The 21,496-nt window shown below is 41.0% G+C and overlaps 1 protein-coding gene across 6 annotated transcripts in view; it reads left to right on the forward strand.

Annotated features, from left to right (window-relative positions):
• The window catches only part of LOC138492307 (solute carrier family 2, facilitated glucose transporter member 11-like), a 453,312-nt gene that overhangs the window by 257,169 nt on the left and 174,647 nt on the right, over positions 1-21,496 (forward strand). For 4 of the 6 annotated variants that reach the window (XM_069619352.1, XM_069619354.1, XM_069619356.1 and 1 more), the window contains one exon: positions 3,311-3,409. In XM_069619352.1, coding sequence (XP_069475453.1) covers positions 3,311-3,409 — 99 coding nt within the window. Of the gene's footprint in view, positions 1-3,068; positions 3,191-3,310; positions 3,410-21,496 lie in introns of those variants that run through there. The other 2 variants (XM_069619355.1, XM_069619357.1) reach the window with 2 other exon arrangements.

Genomic DNA, 21,496 nt, shown 5'->3' on the forward strand with positions numbered 1-21,496 from the left:
TGCAATCTGTTTCCCTTGGCGTGTGCTTCCCCCTATGACTTGTAAAATGCTCTCTTGCTTCCTGAAGCTAGGTTGCACCCAATAAATACCCCAACAACAGTAATAGTACTAATAATAATTATAATTATAATTATGATAACCATACTATGAGCAACTCTCCTATTTGAACCATGCAAGCCATTCCTTACTTCTCTTGGAGAAATGAATTGATGCCAGACTGATGAAGTTGTATTACCAAGGTTTTAGGACACAGAGCTAAAGATTTTAAACTTTGGTGCTTGAAATATTGCAGGCCCAGTCCCCAAACTGGTGGATGAAGCACTCCTGGAGTTTACCAATGTTTTGGATATCATCATGTTGCAAGAGACCTGCCTGGATGTAGCACCCATTATAAAGGTCTTGTTCTGTTCTCTAAGGCAGAGAAAGCTGCTAGGCGGTGAAATAAAGGTGGTTTGGTGATTTGGGTTTCAGTTAATCTCAGTTTCAGGTCATTATTATTATTATAAAGTGATCAGAACCCACTGAGACTCTCCTATGTTTTTGCGACCCACACTGATCGGCCCCTTGTAAATAGATCTGCAGTGGGGAGCATGGCAGCAAATATAAGAGCTCTCAAATGAGATGATGCTAGGTTTGCATCAATGTGGGCTCACCTTAAAGAAATGTTGCAACACCGACCCCGGCTTCCACTGAATATTGCTGACTCGAGGAAGGTCTTGACAATATTTGATAACTTATCAGAACTGAACAGCCTATTTATTGAGACTGATTATGCAAAGAATTTGCTAAACCAGGGCCTGAGCCATGTAGGTATGATGGTCATTGCAAACTAGCTAAACAGACTTTGTGTCATTATTTAAAGTCCTTCCCTCAAGATAACGATGTAAATGCATTGAATGGAAGAAGCTATAACAATGCTACTGGAATAGCTAACTCAAATGCACAGGAAAGAGTGTGGCCTTGTCATCACATGCAAAGATCCTGCTACATTTTGGTCACTTGTTGCAAGTGGGCTGTTTGAAGGTCACTGCTATCATACACTAACATCCAAGACTGGACGGCAAATTTCTCATCATTGTACGGTTTAGCTAATACAATCAACCGGGGGTTGCACTGGAGTTGTTTGTGCCGAGGATTGGTTGTGGCACAAACCGTACTAGCTTGGAATTTACTTGAGGGCAGTAATTCCTAGCTCTGCATCTCATTAATCTCCTGCTCCTGAATATTAATCTGTGGATATTTTCTTTATGGTCTCATATAAGGAAGTTTGTTTGTGATATGCAAGCACGCGAGAGGGCCAACTAGCTGCACAAGATCTACCGTGTCGCCACATTTTTAAAAACTGTGATCGAGGAGATCCTAAATGCTATCTGCCAATAATCCCAGATGAATGTGGCCTCCAAGTTACCCTCGAAGTGAAAGGTCTACCATCTTCTAAATGTTCCGAAAGACGCTCATTTAAATCTAGAAGTTACAATGAGGTGCAGCTCTAATGGTGAACTGTCTTCACCTTTTCCATCGGTGTGTGGGGTTCGACAAGGGTGTGTTCCCGCGGGCCTTGTTGTTTAACTTGTATAGCAGCGATCTCGATGATCATCTCACAGATGTTGGTGATGATCCAAAGACATGTGGCCACCCTTTGGCACGTTCATCATATGCTGATAATGCATTGGTGTTACTTCGTGCTTCGACGGCTTCCCAGAAGCTGATTGGTCGAGATGTAGAGTGTATGAATTCCAGGTGTCTTTCTGTAAACATAAACAAGTGTCAATTAATATTGATGCACAAATGGCAGCATAAAATGTATCCCTCAACATGCAGGTTTGAAAGGATGGATACGTCCATACTGATGACTATTTACGGGTCACGTTTGATGACTCTCTTAGGTGGGATGATCATGTGAGGAGGCAGTAGATAAAGACGGAGCAGTCCAATTTTGCACTTTTTCACTTGGCAAGATATACTGGAAGCTCTCTGATTAGATCAATGTTAATGGCATATTGGGCTAAGCCTATTGACTTGGTGGGGTTTGCAAATGGCATTTGGGGCATTGCATATGGAAGAATGGTAGGCAGAGCTGCTTAGGGGTGACCATATACCTCTGGCAATAGCATTGGTAAAACTACTGCTAAAAATATTTGGTGACATTAAAGAATTTAAGTAAAATTACACGTACTCAATCTGAAAGGTATGAGGCAGGATGGGCTGTTAATTTGTTTTTGATAATGGTAAAAGATCATTTTATATTATTTTATTTGCATTTAACGAAATCAATGGGAAACATGTTTTATTAACTTTTGATAATGCCAAAAGGTTATCTATGTTGTGTAACCAGATAAAGCCAATAAAAAATGAATAAAATAAAAATATGCAATTACACTCGCTCGCTCACTCACTCACTCACTCACTCACACACTCACACACGCACTCACTCACTCACTCACTCACTCACTCACTCACAGATAGTTAGGTAGCTTCTAAGACTCTCCGAATCACATCCCAATTTTTTGATTCACAGGGAAGTAAGTTTAAGCTACCAAGGTGTTTTTAAAAAAAATTTAACCGCTGTTTCATTTCTAAGCCGTTCATGTCTTCTGCTGTAGGAAATTACCTGGTGTCTTCTTTTAAATTCAGAAAGTCATGTTGATCTTCATGCTTGCTATAGTTATTATTTATTTATTGTTATGTGGTTGCTGGGTACTTTTATGTCTAAAATGTTTAATCGAAATATAGTGAAATTTGATACTGAACTAGCAGGAGCCCCCGTCCGGCATGAGGAGGGATTGCACTTGCCGGAGCCCCCGCTCTACCTGGGCGTTTGTGCTTGGAGGGAAAAAGTACCATCCGCGTTGGGAGTTCGTAAATATCATGTGATTAGAGGCAAATGTTTGCGCTGGAGAATCAGCAGAGAAGGTTTGCCGGTATTTCAGCTTGCAAAGACCCCGCAAGCCACAATGCAAGCTTTGTCTGTAACTTTGCCCTGAGGGCCCTCTCAAAACAGAAAGGGCCGCCTGCCAAACAGCCTCATGGCTTTAGTCATGCTGTGCCCTCTCAGACATGGCAGGGAAGTACAGGCGAAGGCAGCGCTTACTCGTATCAGACTCAGTGCCACAGTTTACATTCTGACGCCAGGTGGTTTCGGGGGATGATCACTTTTAGGGAGACTTCGTCTAGAACGAAAAGACCCCAGGTGCAGTATATACAAGGAATAACTGTTTTTCTTAGCATATAGTTATCTATCCCATTAAGCGTTTTGTCAGTAATCTAAAAGGCATATGTATTTCAATTCTATTTTCATTTGTTTCCCTAGTTTCCAACCAGAAACCTCTTTTTAGCTGTCTGTGCTGTGGGTATTGGAGGGACCTTTCAATATGGATACAATGTTTCAGTTATCAATGCACCTACAAAGGTAAGTGACCTACATTTGTGTTGTCTCCTTTTCTGTTTATTAATTCATTCACTCTTTATAGCCTTCTCACGAGGGCAAACTAGAAGCTTTGGAGATTAACAACAGAGCGGCTACCGTTATATAGGAAAGCATTGCATTCATTTTAGCACTGTTCTGTTCGATTGTATGCGATGTAATCGCTGGAAAAGACAGTGTTGAATAGTGCTTTTAAAAAAGATCGAGTCACCCTCAATGTTTCAATCCAGCGATTATATAGCTGGATACCTTCTGTCTTATTTTTGTGGGAAGGGTGATCTGAACTATGGTTCACTTTTCCCTCTCATTTATTTTCTTACTATTTATCGTCCTTTCTCATGAGGCGGGCAAGATGCTTTAGGATGCCGAAGTGGTGCACACAGACACTGCTGTAGTTTCAGAGTCTACTGTGTGGTACCTTCAAAGTCCAAGTTGTGAAACTGAACCGCGCTAACAGCATCATTGGTCGAGCAGAGGCCACTGCTTGCAGTATCACATCCGTACCACGCTACTGCACAAGGTCCCGCCCTAACGTGAATAACAAAAGTGGAGGCTGATGGTATTATCCGCACCGTACTCAGTTAAAGATGTTGTTATTCAGTGAGTGTATATATAAAATAAATATATATTTCTCTTTCATCTGCAATATGCTCTGCCAATTCTGTGCTTTGGGGTCGTACTCCCATGCTCAAGCATAACTTGGAAGTAATGTATTGCTGTGCACAGGGGATCCAGGGAGTATGTATGGTGTGGGGAGGCAGAGCAGCTGGGAGGGGTGGAGCAGCAGAGGATGAGAGAGCTTGGAGGCGGAAAAGGGTTGAGTAGAGGGATCTGCAATTGCTGGGGTGCTCTTTGAAGAGCAGGGTCTTCAGGTCCTTTCTGAAGTGTGTGATAGAGAGGTGCTCGTCTCTTACTTCTTCCTGCTGGGGGATGTCTTGGCTTCTGATGGTGCACAGACCACTATGCACGGGGTGTATTTCTCTGCCGTGCAGAGTGGGGTCTGCTTTGTAGGTGATGCAGGCTGCCTTGAAAGTAATGCATGCTTGAAGGGGTAGCCAGTGTAGCTGCATGAGGATGGGGGTGATGTTGAAACTTCTTAGTCCTGTGATGAGGGGTGCTGCACTGGTGGGCAGCTTTCAGAGAGGCCATGGTGGCATCTAGTAGTCCTGTGAGTAGGGCATTGCCATTGTCCAGGTGAAAGATGACCAGGGCTTGGGCAACTGTGCTGAAACTCAGGATAGGGATGAACGTCTTGTCTGTACTGAGGAGTGCAAGCCAGTACCATGCTGCTCTGTCCTTTGTGCAATGTGCACTTTGAATGAGAGGTCAAAGGTGATGGTAAAGCAGAGACATTTTGCACTGGGTGAGAGTTGGGGCATGGATCCGTCGAGCTTCATGTCGGACAATTCTGGACTTGGGCATGCTTGGTTGGGTTTCCTAGGAATATGAACATGGTGTTTGTTGGGATTAAACCTCAGGTAAAGTGCTTGACATGCAGGAGAGATATGAATAATTAAACTGATCTTATATCATTTTTTATTATAAACCATCATGATTATTTTTCATGAGCATTATCCAACGGCAAGGAAAGAAACCTCATATGGTAAAGAGCGAGAGAGGAATATGTCAAGAACAGAAATAGGGGAAGATAAACCCACAGATAATTATACACATTTCTAAATATTCCCTCTATATAACTTTTAAAAAGTGCCTTTAAATATCCCTTCACTTATTAGTGCTCCAAGCCGTGCTATTTCCAAAATGAACATCACAATCATAGATTTTCACCAGGTGCCCCTTCTAGGTGTATGTGTAGTTTCAAATTGAGTAAAAAGCCCTATTTTGGTGTATTTAACAGATCTTCACTTCTATAATCCTTTACAATCTAACACATCTGATTCTTTTGAACAGAGCCGCCTTCAGTTAATCCATCACTGGTAACACATGACTAATTCCTAGCTGGGATATTGACATAACATACTCATACCACGATATAACTTAAATCTTGGAATGTAACCCGAAAAAGCCACCACACCCCTCATTGTAAGATCAGTAACATTCATTGTATTCCCTCAAGAACTCCAACAAAAGAACACCAACATTCCCCCAGAATCCCTCAGCCATTACATTGCAAGAAATCTGCAAAAGAATGTTCATATTTGTACAGTTGATGATTCCCCGTAAAAAGAAATTAAGTATAATAATAATAATTTGCATTTATATAGCGCTACGAACCTTGAGGCATCTGAGTGCTGGTTAGTATTACCTGAGGTGTGTGGTGCTCTTTTATCGACCTTGGAAGGATGAAAGGCTGAGTTTGGCCCTGCTGGGATTCGTCGCTTTGTCAGCGCGCTCTACTCGCTGTGCTACCTGACCGGCTGACCCAATTTATTTAATTTTCCTGAAGTAACTGGTCTAGGTTTGGGTAGTATCTTGTATGCCGTGGTGTTTCTGTGTGAGCGCTAGGCCCTGCGAAATGCTTGGTGGACTGTGGAGTGTTTGGGGATTGGGCATTCCAAGGTTGACGGTTGGGGACAGGGAGGTGGGCTTGGGACCAGGACAGATGCATGTAGCCTTCTCTCTCATCTTCTAACTATATCAATGAAACTAAGGAGTTAAATAAAGCATCTTCCTTTTGATACATACCTGAGTCAGCCTGGTTCCTGCTCCCTTTCATCACTGGCTCAGGTGCACCTTGCAGGAGGCAAGGTACCACATTTTGTCTGCATATTTCATAAGCCTTTTCTAGGGACAATTACCCCCAAATACATAATAAGTTGATGTTCCATTTCTTATGCCATTTTTCAAAACAAGCCTGCACTGGAAGTCTAGAAAGTGGCAGGTTGCCCATCATGGACCCATTTATCTTGTGCCATGATAAACTACCAACAAGCACTGGTAAGGTCCATAATGTGGCCTTATAAACCAAGGGAAATGTTTGATATCACAGAATAATGACCACTCACAAGTTATGGCCTGGGACAAAGCCCAGCTTTCTATCAAGCAGTACTGCCCCCCACCCACAATCTCTATTAGGCTATTAGCACATGTCACTAGTAGCAATAAAGATTTTGGAGTTGTGGTGGTGAATGAAATCATGCTAGTTACACAGAACACGTTAGTAAATGACATATGGTCTCATTGTGTAAAATGTATTTCACTAGGTTTTCTTTATAAGGTATACAAGTATTTTATTGTAAACTTGTTTGAACTGGAACAGTTTTAGTATGAGATTGATTTGGGTGGAATGGTAAAGTGAACGTTTTCCTTTTACGTGCATGTTTTAGCTTTCACTTTTTTTGTATGAAATTAAAGTTGAAGTGCATTGTTGAATTAAATCTTGCTGGAGAACTAAATTGATGTTTTTTCAATGCAGAGACATGTGTTCTATTGCTTCCCTGTCATTGGCTACTTCTGAAGTCAGAATGTTAACAATGCAATCAATACCAGTAGTTAATGAATGAATTCTGTACATTCTGATTGGCTGAGAGAAGGTCAATAATGGCTTGTGCTAATATCCGGTGTTGTCTCGTCAGGTTCTCATAACAACAAAAATATATAACCAGAAAACATGATCTCTTTGTATTCCTTGCCAAATACTTGCATACCTCTCATAGTTCTGTCCTTTTTAATGGCATTAGCCACTGTTTCATAGAACAAATGTGACCCTATTTGTGCTAGTGAACGTCCCTGTTTGGTCCCACGATCTTGTCTGAAAAGCATAGACTGGAAGCCATCTGTTAGAATTCAGGGCACTGGATCGTGATATACAAACCTAGTCAAACCCAAAAAGCTTAAACATCTTCTAAATAAATATCTTTTTCACCTGGTAAAAGGCCTTTTTTACATGGAAGTCGACGGCAGCAAAATGCTTATTGGTAACCAATCTGTTTGATTAGTTTAGACATGTTGCGAACTAGCCCATTAGCCAAGACCTTAGCCAAAAGGTACCAGTCATCGTGTATCTGTAACAACGTTGATCTGTAACAAATGCATTACTAGTAGTGTTACCTTAATTTGCGAAATTACAATAGCGGGATTAGTGTTATGTGGATACATTTATACAAGTCAGTCATACCAGTTTTGCCAAACAGTTTCTGCAATGACTCTACAAACAAGTTATGAAACTTAAAAAAACATTCTACCAGGAAGCCATTCAGGTTTTTCTATTCCACAGTATTATTGCCGCCCCAATTTCTCTGACTCTGCCACAGATACGTTATTTCTGCTTACCCTTGCTAACAAATGGACTGCAAGTGTTCCAGATTAGGAAACATATATATCTTCCTTCTATAAATGTGATATTTGTTCATGAACTCAACCTGAAGTCCCCTCCTCAGAGCTACAAAGCCACCAGCCTTTGAGTTCACTCTGGCTATATGAGCTGTTCTCATTTTCTTTTTAAGCTTCCACAACCATTGGATTGAATGCAAAATGGGAAACTCGAGGTATATTCCTTGTTAATCTTATATTTTAGCTTGATAAATACCCTCACATTCCCTCAGTGAGTCAATGGTGATATGGGCCATTCTTCCTCTTTATGTGCATGCCTGCTACTCATAAAGCCTCTGAAGACCAAATGGAAAGCCCACTATATCCCTGCCCTTTCAAGTCTACTCCTATGAACTGCAGTGGAATCTTTGTCATACTAACGAGGTCTGGATTATTAAGTAGTGAGACATTACTCTACACGTAAGAGAATGACTGTGTCTTTCCGGTAACAAATCCAGAAAAACATCTGCATATTTTGGAAGACAAATATTATCAAGTGTGGACCTCATGACAGAATATGTTAAGATTCAAGGGCAGGGTTCTGCAAACGTTGACTCTCCATATGTTTGGACTACAAATCCCATCATCCCTACCCAGCATAGTCACTAGTGAGCAATCAGGGGAGAAGTAGTCCAAAACACTTGGAGAGTCCTAGGTTGCAGACCCCTGTTCTAGAGACAAAAACATATTGAACCTAGATAATGGATAAAGCGAGCCGTTTTGGGGCACCACTTTCACCGCCGAGTCCCTTTCACTGCGGCCAGATTCGCACTATGAGGGAGGCAGTATTTTTGCCTCCATGAGGCATGTAATAGTCTTATTTTCTACAGTCAGTAGCAGTGAGGACATGCTATGTAGTCTGTGAAACCTGGCGATATCTTTTCAAATCCCCCAAGTTGGTTTATATTGTAAATTTTGTCTATAACTAAAAGGAAAATGTCATCTCTAGGAACTTCTTCTGGCTGCTATGAGGCTGCAGGGGGGCTGGTGCATTTGCATAAGCTTCGCTCGCACCATCATGCCAGCATGATATCCCCCTGGCCAGACATGCCAGTATAAAGATCATATCACAAGCAGTTTGTTTGCATCCCTGAGGTATGTACGAATCTAATTTTAACACAGTAAACCAACTATGTATTTGCTCACATTAAAGTCACTGCACCAAAACATGCCGGCGCCTAATAGTCCCCGCTCTGTTTCGGCTGTGTCCAACTGGGTGCGCCGACATGGGATCTATTTCTTCTCCCCCTGTTTGTTCCCAGCACTGTGCTGTAAGTGCGGCACGCTGTGAGTTGGAGGTGGAGATGTAGATGCCTTTGAAAAGATGTGCTGTGTGTAGGTGGTGGAGCTTGCACAAGCCTCCATGCCCTTTTTATATGTATAAGACTTCCTTCAAGTAAAATGCTAAAACTATTGCGTCTCAATACCATGTGTGGTAAAGAATGAAAACATATCTTATCTTCTTATTAGGAGCAAAACTAGAAGTATACAATTATTTTCTTCAATGCTCACATTCACCAACAACACCTTTGTAGCATTTATCACAGTCTTCATCCAAAACAGAGTAGTTCACATTTGCAATAACATTATTAGTATTATTGCTTTTTAACATACCTCAGGAGCAGTGGAGCGCTGCACAGCTCATATATCATCACATTGGTATCGAGAATGTAACAAGTCATCAAATAAAGATAATTTCTACTCCTCTCCAAATAGAGGTAACATTTTCAGACTGCCTTTTTCCAACAATCTTGAATGGTCCTTTTCCAAGTGAGTCTCTTCTAGTATGTATGTATCCACCATTATGCCCTTCCAGTTTTAAGAGCTTTACATTGGCTTCCTCCGAATAAGCAAATTACATGTATAATGCCCTGTATTGCGCATAGTGCAATGTGCAATCTATGACCGGCTTTTCTCAGGTTTAGACTGATTTACTACACAAATCGTGGGATTCAGTCACTTCTACCCAAGGGGAAGCCTTCCCTTGTGAGGCTAGGGAGGGGAGCCTACTATGCAATATTCCCCCTATGGGTGGCGGCAAGCGGGACCTCACAGGGAGAGACCTCCATCCTGGAGACAAGGACTCCCGATCCAAAGCGGAACTCCCTTGCCCTCTTACCCAGAAGTCTAAGATCAAACCTTTTGGCATAAAATCAGAAGAAACCTCTTATATCTGCTATTGTGATGTGTCACCAGATGATAAACAGATACCTGGTACTGAGACGAGAAAAACTACAAACATACCGAATGAGTACCTGCTAGGTACAGGGACAAAGAAGCCCAAAGAAGTCATAACGATTATGGCTCAAACATCGAAAATGGTCTATCAACAGAAGCTATGGAAGCCCCAGAACAGCATTATAAAAGAAGGAGGGGTAAGAGAGAGAAAGACCCGGGGGTTTTAAACAAGCTAGTTCAAGGAATCTGGAATCCCATGGGGAACGCTGCTTTGGAGGTCGGCAAGCAGCCCTAAGGAAAAGCTGCCTGAAGTGGGCCACAGAGAAAGCAGACTAACGAGAGTCTGTCAAGGTGAAGAAAACCCCAGCACAGACATTCGAGGAAGGGTGCCAGAATGCAGTCAGAACGGCGAAGTGCTTGAGTTCATGGTATCAGCAATAGACCGGGGGGGGGTGGATGGGGTCTATTCACCAGTGTAGAGTTCAGGAAATGGGCACGAGGAGGAAGCAGTGGCCAGAAGCGGGAGGAAAATGAAAACACTTTCCGTGCCTAGACCTCAGTAGAAACACTGAAACAACGGCAGAAAGGAGAAATAGAAGGCAGTGCCGTCCTGCCGGCTATAGCTTGGGAGACAGAGAACGCCAACCCAGTGACGTGATCCCACTACATTGCAGGTAACAGGGAGAGCGGTAGACCTGGGGAACAAGGCATATAAAACGATTGTCATATCATATTAATTTCCATAAAACAACCAAATATAATGAAGATTTAATATTGATAAGGACTTGCTGGAAAACAATCCCAGCCGAAGGTAGTCATTCTCCTGGTCTTTAGTTATTCGAGATAAGTGGTAGGGTCAGTGTAGACAGAGAACAGACTTTTACAGGCACCTTTATTTAGTTGTGTTAAGTAGGAAAACCCTTAGAGTAAGGCAAGTCAGGGATTTTGTTATTATTTACAATAAACACATCTTGAAATGGCAAATCCTGGTCTGTCCCCTTCTTCTGACCTGCCACAGCCCTTAAAGTTTAGCAGAAATAAATGATCTGTCATTCCACCACTCCAACAAGTACCAATGGCAGGGAGCTCTTTCTCCCATCAAGCACCTCTACTGTGGAACGCACTATTCCTGTTGGATTTAGTTGGATGGCCATGGCATTGGTGTGTCGCTTTGGTTTCCACTGATGCTCCGTGAGTACGAACTTTAGGCTATCCTTACTTACCTGTTATTCTTATCTCCCTACGTATCCTCTTTCCTTCTGTAACTTTTGTTGTTCCTTCTATGTCAAGCTCTCCCGGTACCTCTCCGTTCTTCAAGATCTCTCCTACAAGCACTCCCATCAGCCACCCAATCCCGCGATCTAGGTACGGCTGCATACATACCCTTTTTCCCTCCTCCCTTCCAAAGGAATTTTTCCTGCTTACTATCACTTTGTGTTTTCCAGATTCATTCTAGGTGTCCCCAAGTGAGTAAGTCTTCAGAGAAGCTGTCCAAATATCCAACGCTGCAGAGACGGCATTCAGAGAAGCGGTTTGGCACTACGCTCGCTACCAGTCTCACAAGTTATTTTTCCCTATAGGGTTTCCCTGGAGCTCTGTCAATAAAGATAAGTGGAGGTATTGGGGCTCAAGGGAACACATTCATTGGCACCGCTCATTGCAGCACTTGGAAGGTCAGTCATGTATGGCATTTGGACCACACGTTGTGCAAAGGTATTACAATTCCTGCATCTCAAAGACAAGGAACTCTACCTCCCCTTTGGGAAGTCCTTGAAGACCTGTTTCTACGCCTTATAATCGAGACATTGAATACCAGGCTCTTTTGTCTCCGTAAACAACCTCTGTGGAGAACTATGGTGCAATTAGCGCAGCGCTGCAACCTTTGACTCTCCAGATGTTTTGGGTAAAGCTCCCATCAAGCCCAGTCTACATGGATAAAGTTAAGGGATCATGGGAGTCATAGTCTAAAACCTCTGGAAGAACGTAGGTTGCAGACCCCTGAACAATTTCCATGAGGAGACATTTTGTGGCACAGTACAGTTAGATAAAAACACTATAACGTGTCTGAGAAACCTGGAGGTGTCTCCCTGGCTAGTCCCCGGGGATCTGTCATTCAGGTGGCCAGGACACGGCCATCGCTATTGGATCCAGTACCTGGGGGTGAACTAGTGAGGGAGGATCACCTGGATGAGGGGTCCCTGGGTAGTGGGAGTGGGACACCGACGGGTGAGATGCGGTATCCCCCTTCTTTGAACACCTTGGGCCTCATTACAACCCAGGCGTTAAGGGTTTAACGGCGTCGTCGGTGCCGTTAACCCTTAACGCCTGATTACCATTTTAACGCCTGCTTTTAGCAGGCGTTAAAATGCAAGGCGCTAACCCGCCTTGGTGCTAATTACGGCACCGTAATTTACGGTGCCGTAATTAGCGCCTTCCCCACTCCCATTATGCCCTATGGGGCAAAAATGGGAATGGGGAAGGGTAAATGGGGAATGGGGATTTACCGCCCCACTCACCTTGGAATGGGGCAGTAAATCCGCCATCCACCATGGTGTAAACAGAGTTTACACCATGGTGGTAAAGTAGGGAATTTACCGCCTGGGTTGTAATGAGGCCCCTTTTCCCATTCTACCACGTAGGATATTCCAAAAACCTGCCCCCCCTTTCCTACACAAACACTTTCACACAACCCGAAAGACAACGGACTAACACCAGAGCCATTTACCTGACATGTCCCAATTCAAGGGTCAGGCAAAGTCAGGCAATTGACCAGAATCACACACACCTGATGGACCTTTCCCTTCCCAATGTAACTCAAAAGAGAATAAGGGTGAGTAAGGATGAGGGGATTGTACCCTTAATACCACAAAAAAGACAGAAAAGGATCCCAACACCATTATACTGTTTCTAGGTATCTCACAAAACTGACTATATCAGTTTCACCATGGAATTTCTCAATCACACTACTATTTGTATACAACTTACAACACATGTAGGCGTCTTCTGTCCACAGATCACAACATAATATAAGAAATTGTTTTTCTTAAACTTACGACTTAATATAAGACATTTACTTGCTAAATAGCAATTATACTTTACTATTACTAAACATTGAATTTTTAGAGGAAAACTCTGATTAGGTCCTAGTAGACATCAATGCCAAAATTGTTCACACTGCTAAACATAGCATCGGCCAAAACCCAACATGTTTCGTTCTTTATAATGTTAAAGTACAAATCAAAGAACTTCTTTAGGGGAATTCTTTCTTTATAACGCAAGGGTTGTTCGAAAACATTCATCTTTTTAAGACCAAACGCCCATAATCAAAAGTGCTGGAGATAACATTTTCACTCCTATTTTGATAATACTCCTAGAAAAACAGAATAAACAGCCTTAATTAGTGCTGTTAGTCAATTACTTAACATCCTCATCAAGAAATTTAATGAATCGAGGAGCACTTACAGCTAACTTTTATATAGCGGTGGGTCAGGAAGCCTCGGAAATAGGCGGATATCTGTAATCATGAAAACAGGATAAAACAAGGGTTGTGAGCAAATACTTAGCGGGTTAAACCCACTCTCTCTTTACTAATAGCAGTTGTATCTAATATTTATTTGGAGCTTGACCAAACTGGTCATTCTTTAATACAAACAGCCAATTTTCCAAATATACAATTAAAGAGTACACTAGTCAGTTTATCCAGACACTGCACCACCACAAGTGGTTGTTCAACAATTGATAACTCCACTTCCACAAACTGCTTAACATGTCAATATCGTATCTAGCTTGAAATGTTATGTCCCACTAAGGGGGCTGTGAGTATTGTGTTTTTAATACAACTATTGCATTCAGTTATACATGTTTTAATTTTTCTTTCAGTCTTTCTTATATATAAATTATCACAGGGACTCCAGATACCATAAAGCATCATCTGTGAGTTGCAATTGGTAAATTGTTTTTGTGACCATGGCCTATTAAGGCCGATGGCCACTCCTTTTGTTCTCTTAGTGGAATTACAACAACTACATGAACCACATGGTGTGTGACCTATAGGTTTGGGTAAACCCCAAGATTCAGAAATGCTCATTTGTGTCTCATTTTATCTTTAAAGATCATTTTTGGTTAACATATCTTTCAGCTGAGCTCCACGCTTAAACGCACACAATAGGCGATCAAGGGGGAAATCACCTCCATTCAGAACATGCCAGTTCTTTTTGACAATGTTATTGATCTTATTAGACAGATGGTTAAAAGTGCAAAGACAATCTTTTCGTTGTTCTTGGATTTGTCCGTATATTCTAGTAGGGCCTCTTGGTTGTTATTACCTGCTCTTTTGTACCTTTTCAACAGTTGACTTAGGATACCCTATTGTTTTTAATTTAGAACAAAGTGTGGTAGCTTCAGAATCGAAAGTTCTTTTATTAGAACTATTACGTCTGAGTCTCACAAATTGTCCTATAGGGAGGTTCTCTCTAGTATAGCGAGGATGGCAACTACTAAACAGAAGTAACAAGTTCCTATCTTTTGCTTTGTGAAATGGTGTCACTTTCAGTGTATTATTAGTTCTGTCCGCCCAGATATTAATATCAAATAAATGTATTTCTGGTGAGCTACATACATACATACAGATGTATACTTCAGAAGTCCCATACCATGCATTTCCCAAACATTGGGGCATCACCATTCCAAAGAATCAGGATGTCATCAATGTATCTCCTCCATAGATGGAGGTTAGAAAGTAAAGGTTTCGAATTGCTATAGATTTTTGATATTTCAAATGATTCAACATAAAGGTTGGCCACAGAAGGGCCACAGACGAGCCCACTGTGGTTCCATGTATTTGGTGGAACATCTTCTTGTTAAAATAGAAATAGTTATCTGTAAAAGCCATTTCGGCACACCACAGTATGAAGCTATTCGGGGTGGACTCATCTCCTCATTTAAACAGCAATTCTTTGATCACTGCTAGAGTAGCTACTTGCAGAATACAAGTGTACAATGATGCATTATCCAAACTAATCAACAATTGAGTATTGCTATCAAAAGGGAATTCCTAGATTATGTTGATTCTCTCAGTAGTGTCCTGCACAAAGGAATACATCCCCAAGACGAAAAGTTTTAAGTGTATGTCCGCACATTCAGATAAAGGTTCAAATAAGGACCCTGTCCCAGATACAATTGGCCGACCTAGAGGGTTCACAAGTGATTTGTGTATTTTAGGCAATATATAGAATTTTGGAATACTTGGTGTCTTAGCTATTAGAAAATCATGTTCCTGTTACAGATCTAGCCACTATTGTATGCCTTGTCAACTTTTGTATTAATTAACACCTGTAGTCACTGGGTTGGATATTCCTTAATCACCTTATAGAATGATACATCATTCAATTGACGATTACATTCATCTGCATATGTCTGACGTTCCAACATCACAATTGCACCACCTTTATCTGCTTTACGTAGAATAATTTTCTGGAGTGGTACCTGTCTTTCAGACATCTCTAATTTTCCAAATCCTGGATCACCCTTTTTTTCAAATACCAGCGCTTCTGGTGTGTGTCTCGTTAAAGGTGGACAAAAAGTGGAACGATTGTGCAAACCACTTCTTCTGAAAGAATTGATTCAAGTGAATTTTCCTAAACAACTGTTGAATCTCTATTCATGCTTTAAATTGATCATAACCCATTGTGGGCACAAAACTAAAACTTTTGTTCAGCACTGATATTTTGGCAGTGTTAGGTACATAACTTGACAAGTTTACTAGTAGGTTTGGTGACTCTGTGTCTGGTGTGGGGCGTAATACCAATCATCTCTCGATAGACCCTGTTCTATAAAACATTGTTGCTGTTGTTGTGGGGGGCCCTGTCTACCACAGTTCGGTCAATTAGAGTTTTTTCTGTTACCAGAGTTCCCTCTTCCCCACTTTTGAAAGCGACCCTGATTTCTAGTATTTTGTTGTACTCCTGTATTGGGTGTGTTATCATCACTCGAACTACCTGAACTGTATGAGGTGTTACCAAATCTCACCTTCCTTTGTTGTTGAAATGTCCCAGACTGATTCGCAAACGGACGGCGCAGACTGAGAGGGTGACAAGGAGAGAAGTGGCCTTGACTTTTCTGACCAAGGCCCATGAATCCTCCACAGAAAGAACCATAAGACGGCAATCAATAGCCAGCGTGTGTTGCAACAGATGTCTACGGTATGCAAGACCCTCCTCCACTGATAACCAAGCCAGGGAAGGACACTGGTCTCAGTTGTACCAACCTTGACTCCAAGGATAAAGAAAGGCAATCGGTTCATCACAGCTGGTGAGTCGACAGGAGAATCAATAAGAAACCGGACTGTGTTGAACTAAAAGTAGCCAACGGCTAATTTGAACATTGAAAGAATGAAAGATGCAATTGATGAGAATGTGGAAAACCAGCAACAGAAGAGTATGTTACCACGTAGGTGCTCAGGCAGGAAACTCTGGGCAACTACCCAATGGTAAAAACTACCGTAACCAGAAGCTCATGGGAAGAGGTGAAAAGAGGTGAAAGTGGTCATACAGGGGTCTTGTAAAATCCTCTGTCCCGTCGTAAGTTTTTGACCGACAGATGATTATGAAGCTAAGGGAAGTGAATCCTGAATGGTAAAATCAGTATATGAACAGTGTGTTTCGTAAAAGGTTGACAAGAGTGAACCCGACAGAGGGATGCTAACAAAGAGGGGCAAAGTCCAAAGTCCGAAGTACAGTGAACTGTTTGTACTAGTTCACGAAAGTGAACCCGGCAGAGGGAAGCCGACAACAAGAATAGTGTGTTGATCGAGGTCAACCCGACCAAGCGGTGTTCAAGTAAACGGTCTGTAAATGTTGGCAAGAGTGAACACGGAAGAGGGAAGCTGACAATCAGGGACGATTATTTTTTTCCACCCTGCATTAATTGTTCAATAAACACCCTTGAACTGTGGTCACTTGTGTCTGTCTTTACTGTTGCCACCATGAGTCCCTTATACATGACATATATCATCGGTATTTAAAACTAGAAAAAGTACCTGTTCTCCTAATAGGTTCTGTAGACAGACATGTTGACACTCTCTGCCATTTTTAAAAATCAATGATCCTGTTGGTCACTGTTCAGCCTCGCACTGGCGTGGTGCAGTTAATTGCGGTGCATTGCGTTGCAAATCTCTCGGAAACCATGCATCCTAGAGCCTTGAAGTGTTTTTTTTTTTTTTTTTTTTTTTATTGTTGTTTTGGTCAGTTAAACCCGACCTCTCAACAAATTTATTACAAAAAAAAAATTAAGAAAAACAAAAACATTTTCTAATTTCTTACACAGATTAGTACATTAATACATCAATGAACCAAAATATTGATCATCATTACATTAATCGCTCTCGCTTTCATTCAACTTCACATATATAACGGTTGTATAAGTATAAATTACATGGTTAGCCATCGGCTGTATCATGTATCTTAATTTTCAGGGAATTTAGATAATTTACAACTGCATACCTTGATTTTTTTAAATGTCCTGTGTACAATACTAACCATAATTGTTCCTGCATAATAACTGCAGTCTCATTAAACAAATGTTTGAAGTAGAATATTCTCTTTGTTAACAAACTGACACACTCAACTACCAAATGTTTTAGCGTCTCTACCTCTTGATTACAAAAACGACAACTTTGGTCTGATATTTTCTTCCATCTGTATAATATCTCTCTTGTGGGCCATATATTTAATCTAAAGCGTAGGAAATCTGATCGATGACCAGGACCAGGGGATTGCTTCAGGTATTGCTCTACAAGTCCCTGTGATTTTAAATCAAACGGATTCAAACTGAATTTCGATATTTTCATGCACGCTTCCCTGGTCTTAATCCAATCCGATCTCCACAGTTTAGATTTGGCTTTATTTGGGTTTTCAATAAGTAAAATTTCAGTAATATCAGCCCCATCTAGAAAGTTTTTAGCACAGTTTCACCATTTGTTTGCAAAATTATCATTTGCTAGCAGTAGATATTGAGATATAATGGCGAGTAACCCATTAGTATTATCTTTCATAATACATTTTCTGTATAGTTGGCAGACTTTCCATTTATATACTGCATAGATTGATATTAAACCCATTTCATGTCTAATAATCGGCATGGATTCTGAATTGGGTAACATGAGTGATTTTTTCCAAAAAGCACTTTCATATTTGGTCCAATAATGATAAGCTTGACATTTTTTTGTTTCTGACCCATACAGAATTGTGGGGATATATTTTTGCCTGTAATATATAATCATGGGGTTTATAGTGAATTTACAATATTTTGCCCGAATTATCCGGACTTGTGATATTGCACTGAGATGTTTCAGCTGAAGATAATCTTCATACGGTTTGTCAAATGTATGATTATTCACACATACCCCTAGATAAATATATGATTTTACAACCAAAAGATCAGTATCTTGTAATTGCCAACTACATGATTTTTGTCTTATTTTGACACCAAATTGCATCACTTGTGTTTTTGTAGTGTTAATACTAATATAATTTTTCTTGGCATATGTATCTAGCGCCTTCAACATAGTGCGCAAGCCTGCAGGTGTTTTAGACAAAAGAACCATGTCATCGGCATAAAGAAGCCAATTAATGGCTATTCCAAGCAATTTTGGTGGGTCAATAATCAACCCCCTGAAACTAAGCCCAAATTCTAAAAGGAAAAAATTAAACAATGCAGAAGCCAGCAGACAACCCTGTTTCAAACCCCACGAGGTGTCAATGGGTTCAGAGAGCAACCCATCATTATTCATGCGAATCTGAATTGATGTATTTGTATGTAGCTCAATTATCCATTTAAGTATATGCCAGGGACACCCCAGGTCCATCAATTTCTTAAAGAGTAATTCCCTGGGAACAAGATCAAAAGCCGACCTAAAATCTACATATGCTAGATATAACGGTTGATGATACTGTTTGTTTTGCTGAATAGTAGAGTTCAGGGTGATTAAATTAATAGCTGTTCCCAAACCGGGAACGAACCCTGTCTGAAAAGGATCTCTGTGACTTAGATGATTTAGCCATTTGTTAAACTCACCTAATATCATACGGGCAAAGATTTTCCCCGGGCAATCTAACAGTGCAATAGGTCTATAAGAGGCCGGATTAGTCCTGTCGCCTTTTTTAAATATGGGGAGAACAATCGATGTTTTCCAATTCAGGGGAATGGAGCCTGTAGCCATTATATTCTTAAATATGAGATGTAATATGGTAGACCATAAATGTCTGTTTTGTTTTATTATAGCATTATGTAAACCGTCTGGCCCGGCTGCTCTTGAGACGCTCAGTTTCGATATAAAAAAAAGTATGTCATCACAATCGAAGTTCACATTGTGGTCGGCTACAATACTGTCCCAGTTTAATCCCATATTTGTGATTGGTGTGGTATATATATTGCCAAAAAAGGCCCTCCAACAATGTTGAGAGATAGAATTCACCATTAGGGAAGGCTGATTTTTAAACGCGGTTTTATTTAGAAGAGCCCATATACCCCCTGAGGATTTAAGGATGATCTGTTGCATCATTACCTCTCCGTCATGTTGGTATTGGGAGGCACGACGTCCTCTTAACCATTTTTTGTGCTCCCTTTTTAGTTGTTTTATCTTGTCATGAATTGTCATAGGATTTGACCCACAACCATTGGATAGTTTTTTTATATTCCTCCTTAATTCACTTTTCTTGCATTTAACTTCAAGGTCAAAGGCATGAGGGTGCGTTTGTAAACCTCGTTTGGGGTGCAACCCCTGTGTAGTAAATAGCTGCATGGCATGAACATAATATCCGCTTTCACATTCGGTATCACCAGTATACCGCTCACACAAGACCTCTCTAAACTGACGTAGTCTTGACTTGGACCATTTTACACGGTTACCAGCATTATTGACCTGTAAATTCGACATATTAATATTTTGAGACTGTTTCCTAATTTTAGGCCAATCACATATCACCCGCAGCTGGCTATGATCACTCATGATGGTTGAATTGACAGAAAACATAGTTATATTGTTCAGGAAGTGATCATTCACAAAAATGTAATCCAAAGTTGTATGACTACCAGCATTGTGCCATGTGGTTTTGGGAAGAAAATCCCCTTGCAATGAACCATTTACCATGACAAAATTTCGATCAGCCATTATGGATAACCAACGACATTCATCTGGCATAGATCTCAAGTTTTTGGAAGATAAAAGGTGTAAATTTAGGTCCCCCATTATAAATGTGTTAATAATGGTATCATCCATTAACAGTTGATCGAGAATCATGGCTAAGGTTTCAAAGAATGCATTTGATGACAAGTGTTTTTTCCCCCAATAGATGTTCACTATTGCACAAAACGTTTGACCAAACTGAATCTTAACATATTGAAAACACGGTGAGGGAGTTCTGTGCCAAATGACTTTGATGTTCTTATCTTTTCTAAAAGCCATCAGCAAGCCAGCCATGGGGCGACCCTGCAGCGGCTCGATGGCAGGTACCACATAGATATTATAATCATCCCACACTGGTATCACTCGCAGCCATGTCTCCTGGAATACTAATACATCAAATTGGAGGAGCTCTTTACTTTTGTTGTTAATAAAATGTTTATGGCCTCTTGTATTCCAGGAGAGTAGGCTGATGGATTCCAGCGTCTGGGGTTGTTATGATCTCACATTGAGATTATCATCTCTCCATACATTTTGTGCTTGCCCTGCTTCTGTAAGCAGTGAGGTTACATTATCGCCATACGTTCTAATTTTTGGGCGGTCAGTAATTAATTGTTTCGTATCTTGAATAGTTGCATCTTGTGATAAAATGAAACCTAAATTATAAAATGCAGTTCAGGCTAGCCACAAGGTATTTAGTACAACTCTTGATTGAATAAACAGCCGTGCTTCTGTTAGATTTGTGTCATTAACAAATTCCACCAGGCTAATATCGGCTGAGGTTAGATCATCAAGTGCGATAATTTCCGCGCAAATATTCAAAATGCTAGCTCGATTCAAGTCATATGTAGCAAAAGGATAACCACGGCATTTAATAAGGAGACGATGATGATTTTTATATTGATTTTTGCCGAGATGCCTAGAAACCCCGGGGTCAGGTTCGCTCTGCTGGTTCTTGAGCTGCCTGGTTATGGTTGTAGGCCCCGCGGCCCCCTGATGTATCAGGTCATGTGGGGCTGACATTTGTAGCATCTTTGGCCCTTTCAACAGGAGCTCTATATTAGATTTCTCCTTGATTGTAGTTTGATTACACTGATCAGATTTGTTTAATAATCCCTGATTGGCTAATCTGATAGTTTCTGTAAGAGCTTCATTTTCTTTAGCGTATTTTTGAAAGGAAGCTCGTATTTCGTCGCGCAGATCTTGTAACACGCCGTCTGTGTCATTTGACACATTTGCATGTACCTTTTTCCCTTCTAAAATGTCACCATTCTTTTTGTTAGCCTGGTTTTCTCTATAGGGTACTGTAGAAGACTGTACCAGAACCTCATTTGCATTCGAATGTCTTTCACATGCGGCTCTTATTTCTTCCCGTAAATCCTGCATAATATCAACCGTAGTGCTTGGTGCATTTTCGTTTAATGTTTTAGCTTTAATTGGAA

Source organism: Ambystoma mexicanum, chromosome 10 (genome assembly GCF_040938575.1).
Source record: "Ambystoma mexicanum isolate Mex_15411 chromosome 10, UKY_AmexF1_1, whole genome shotgun sequence".
Taxonomy (NCBI): Eukaryota; Metazoa; Chordata; class Amphibia; order Caudata; family Ambystomatidae; genus Ambystoma; species Ambystoma mexicanum.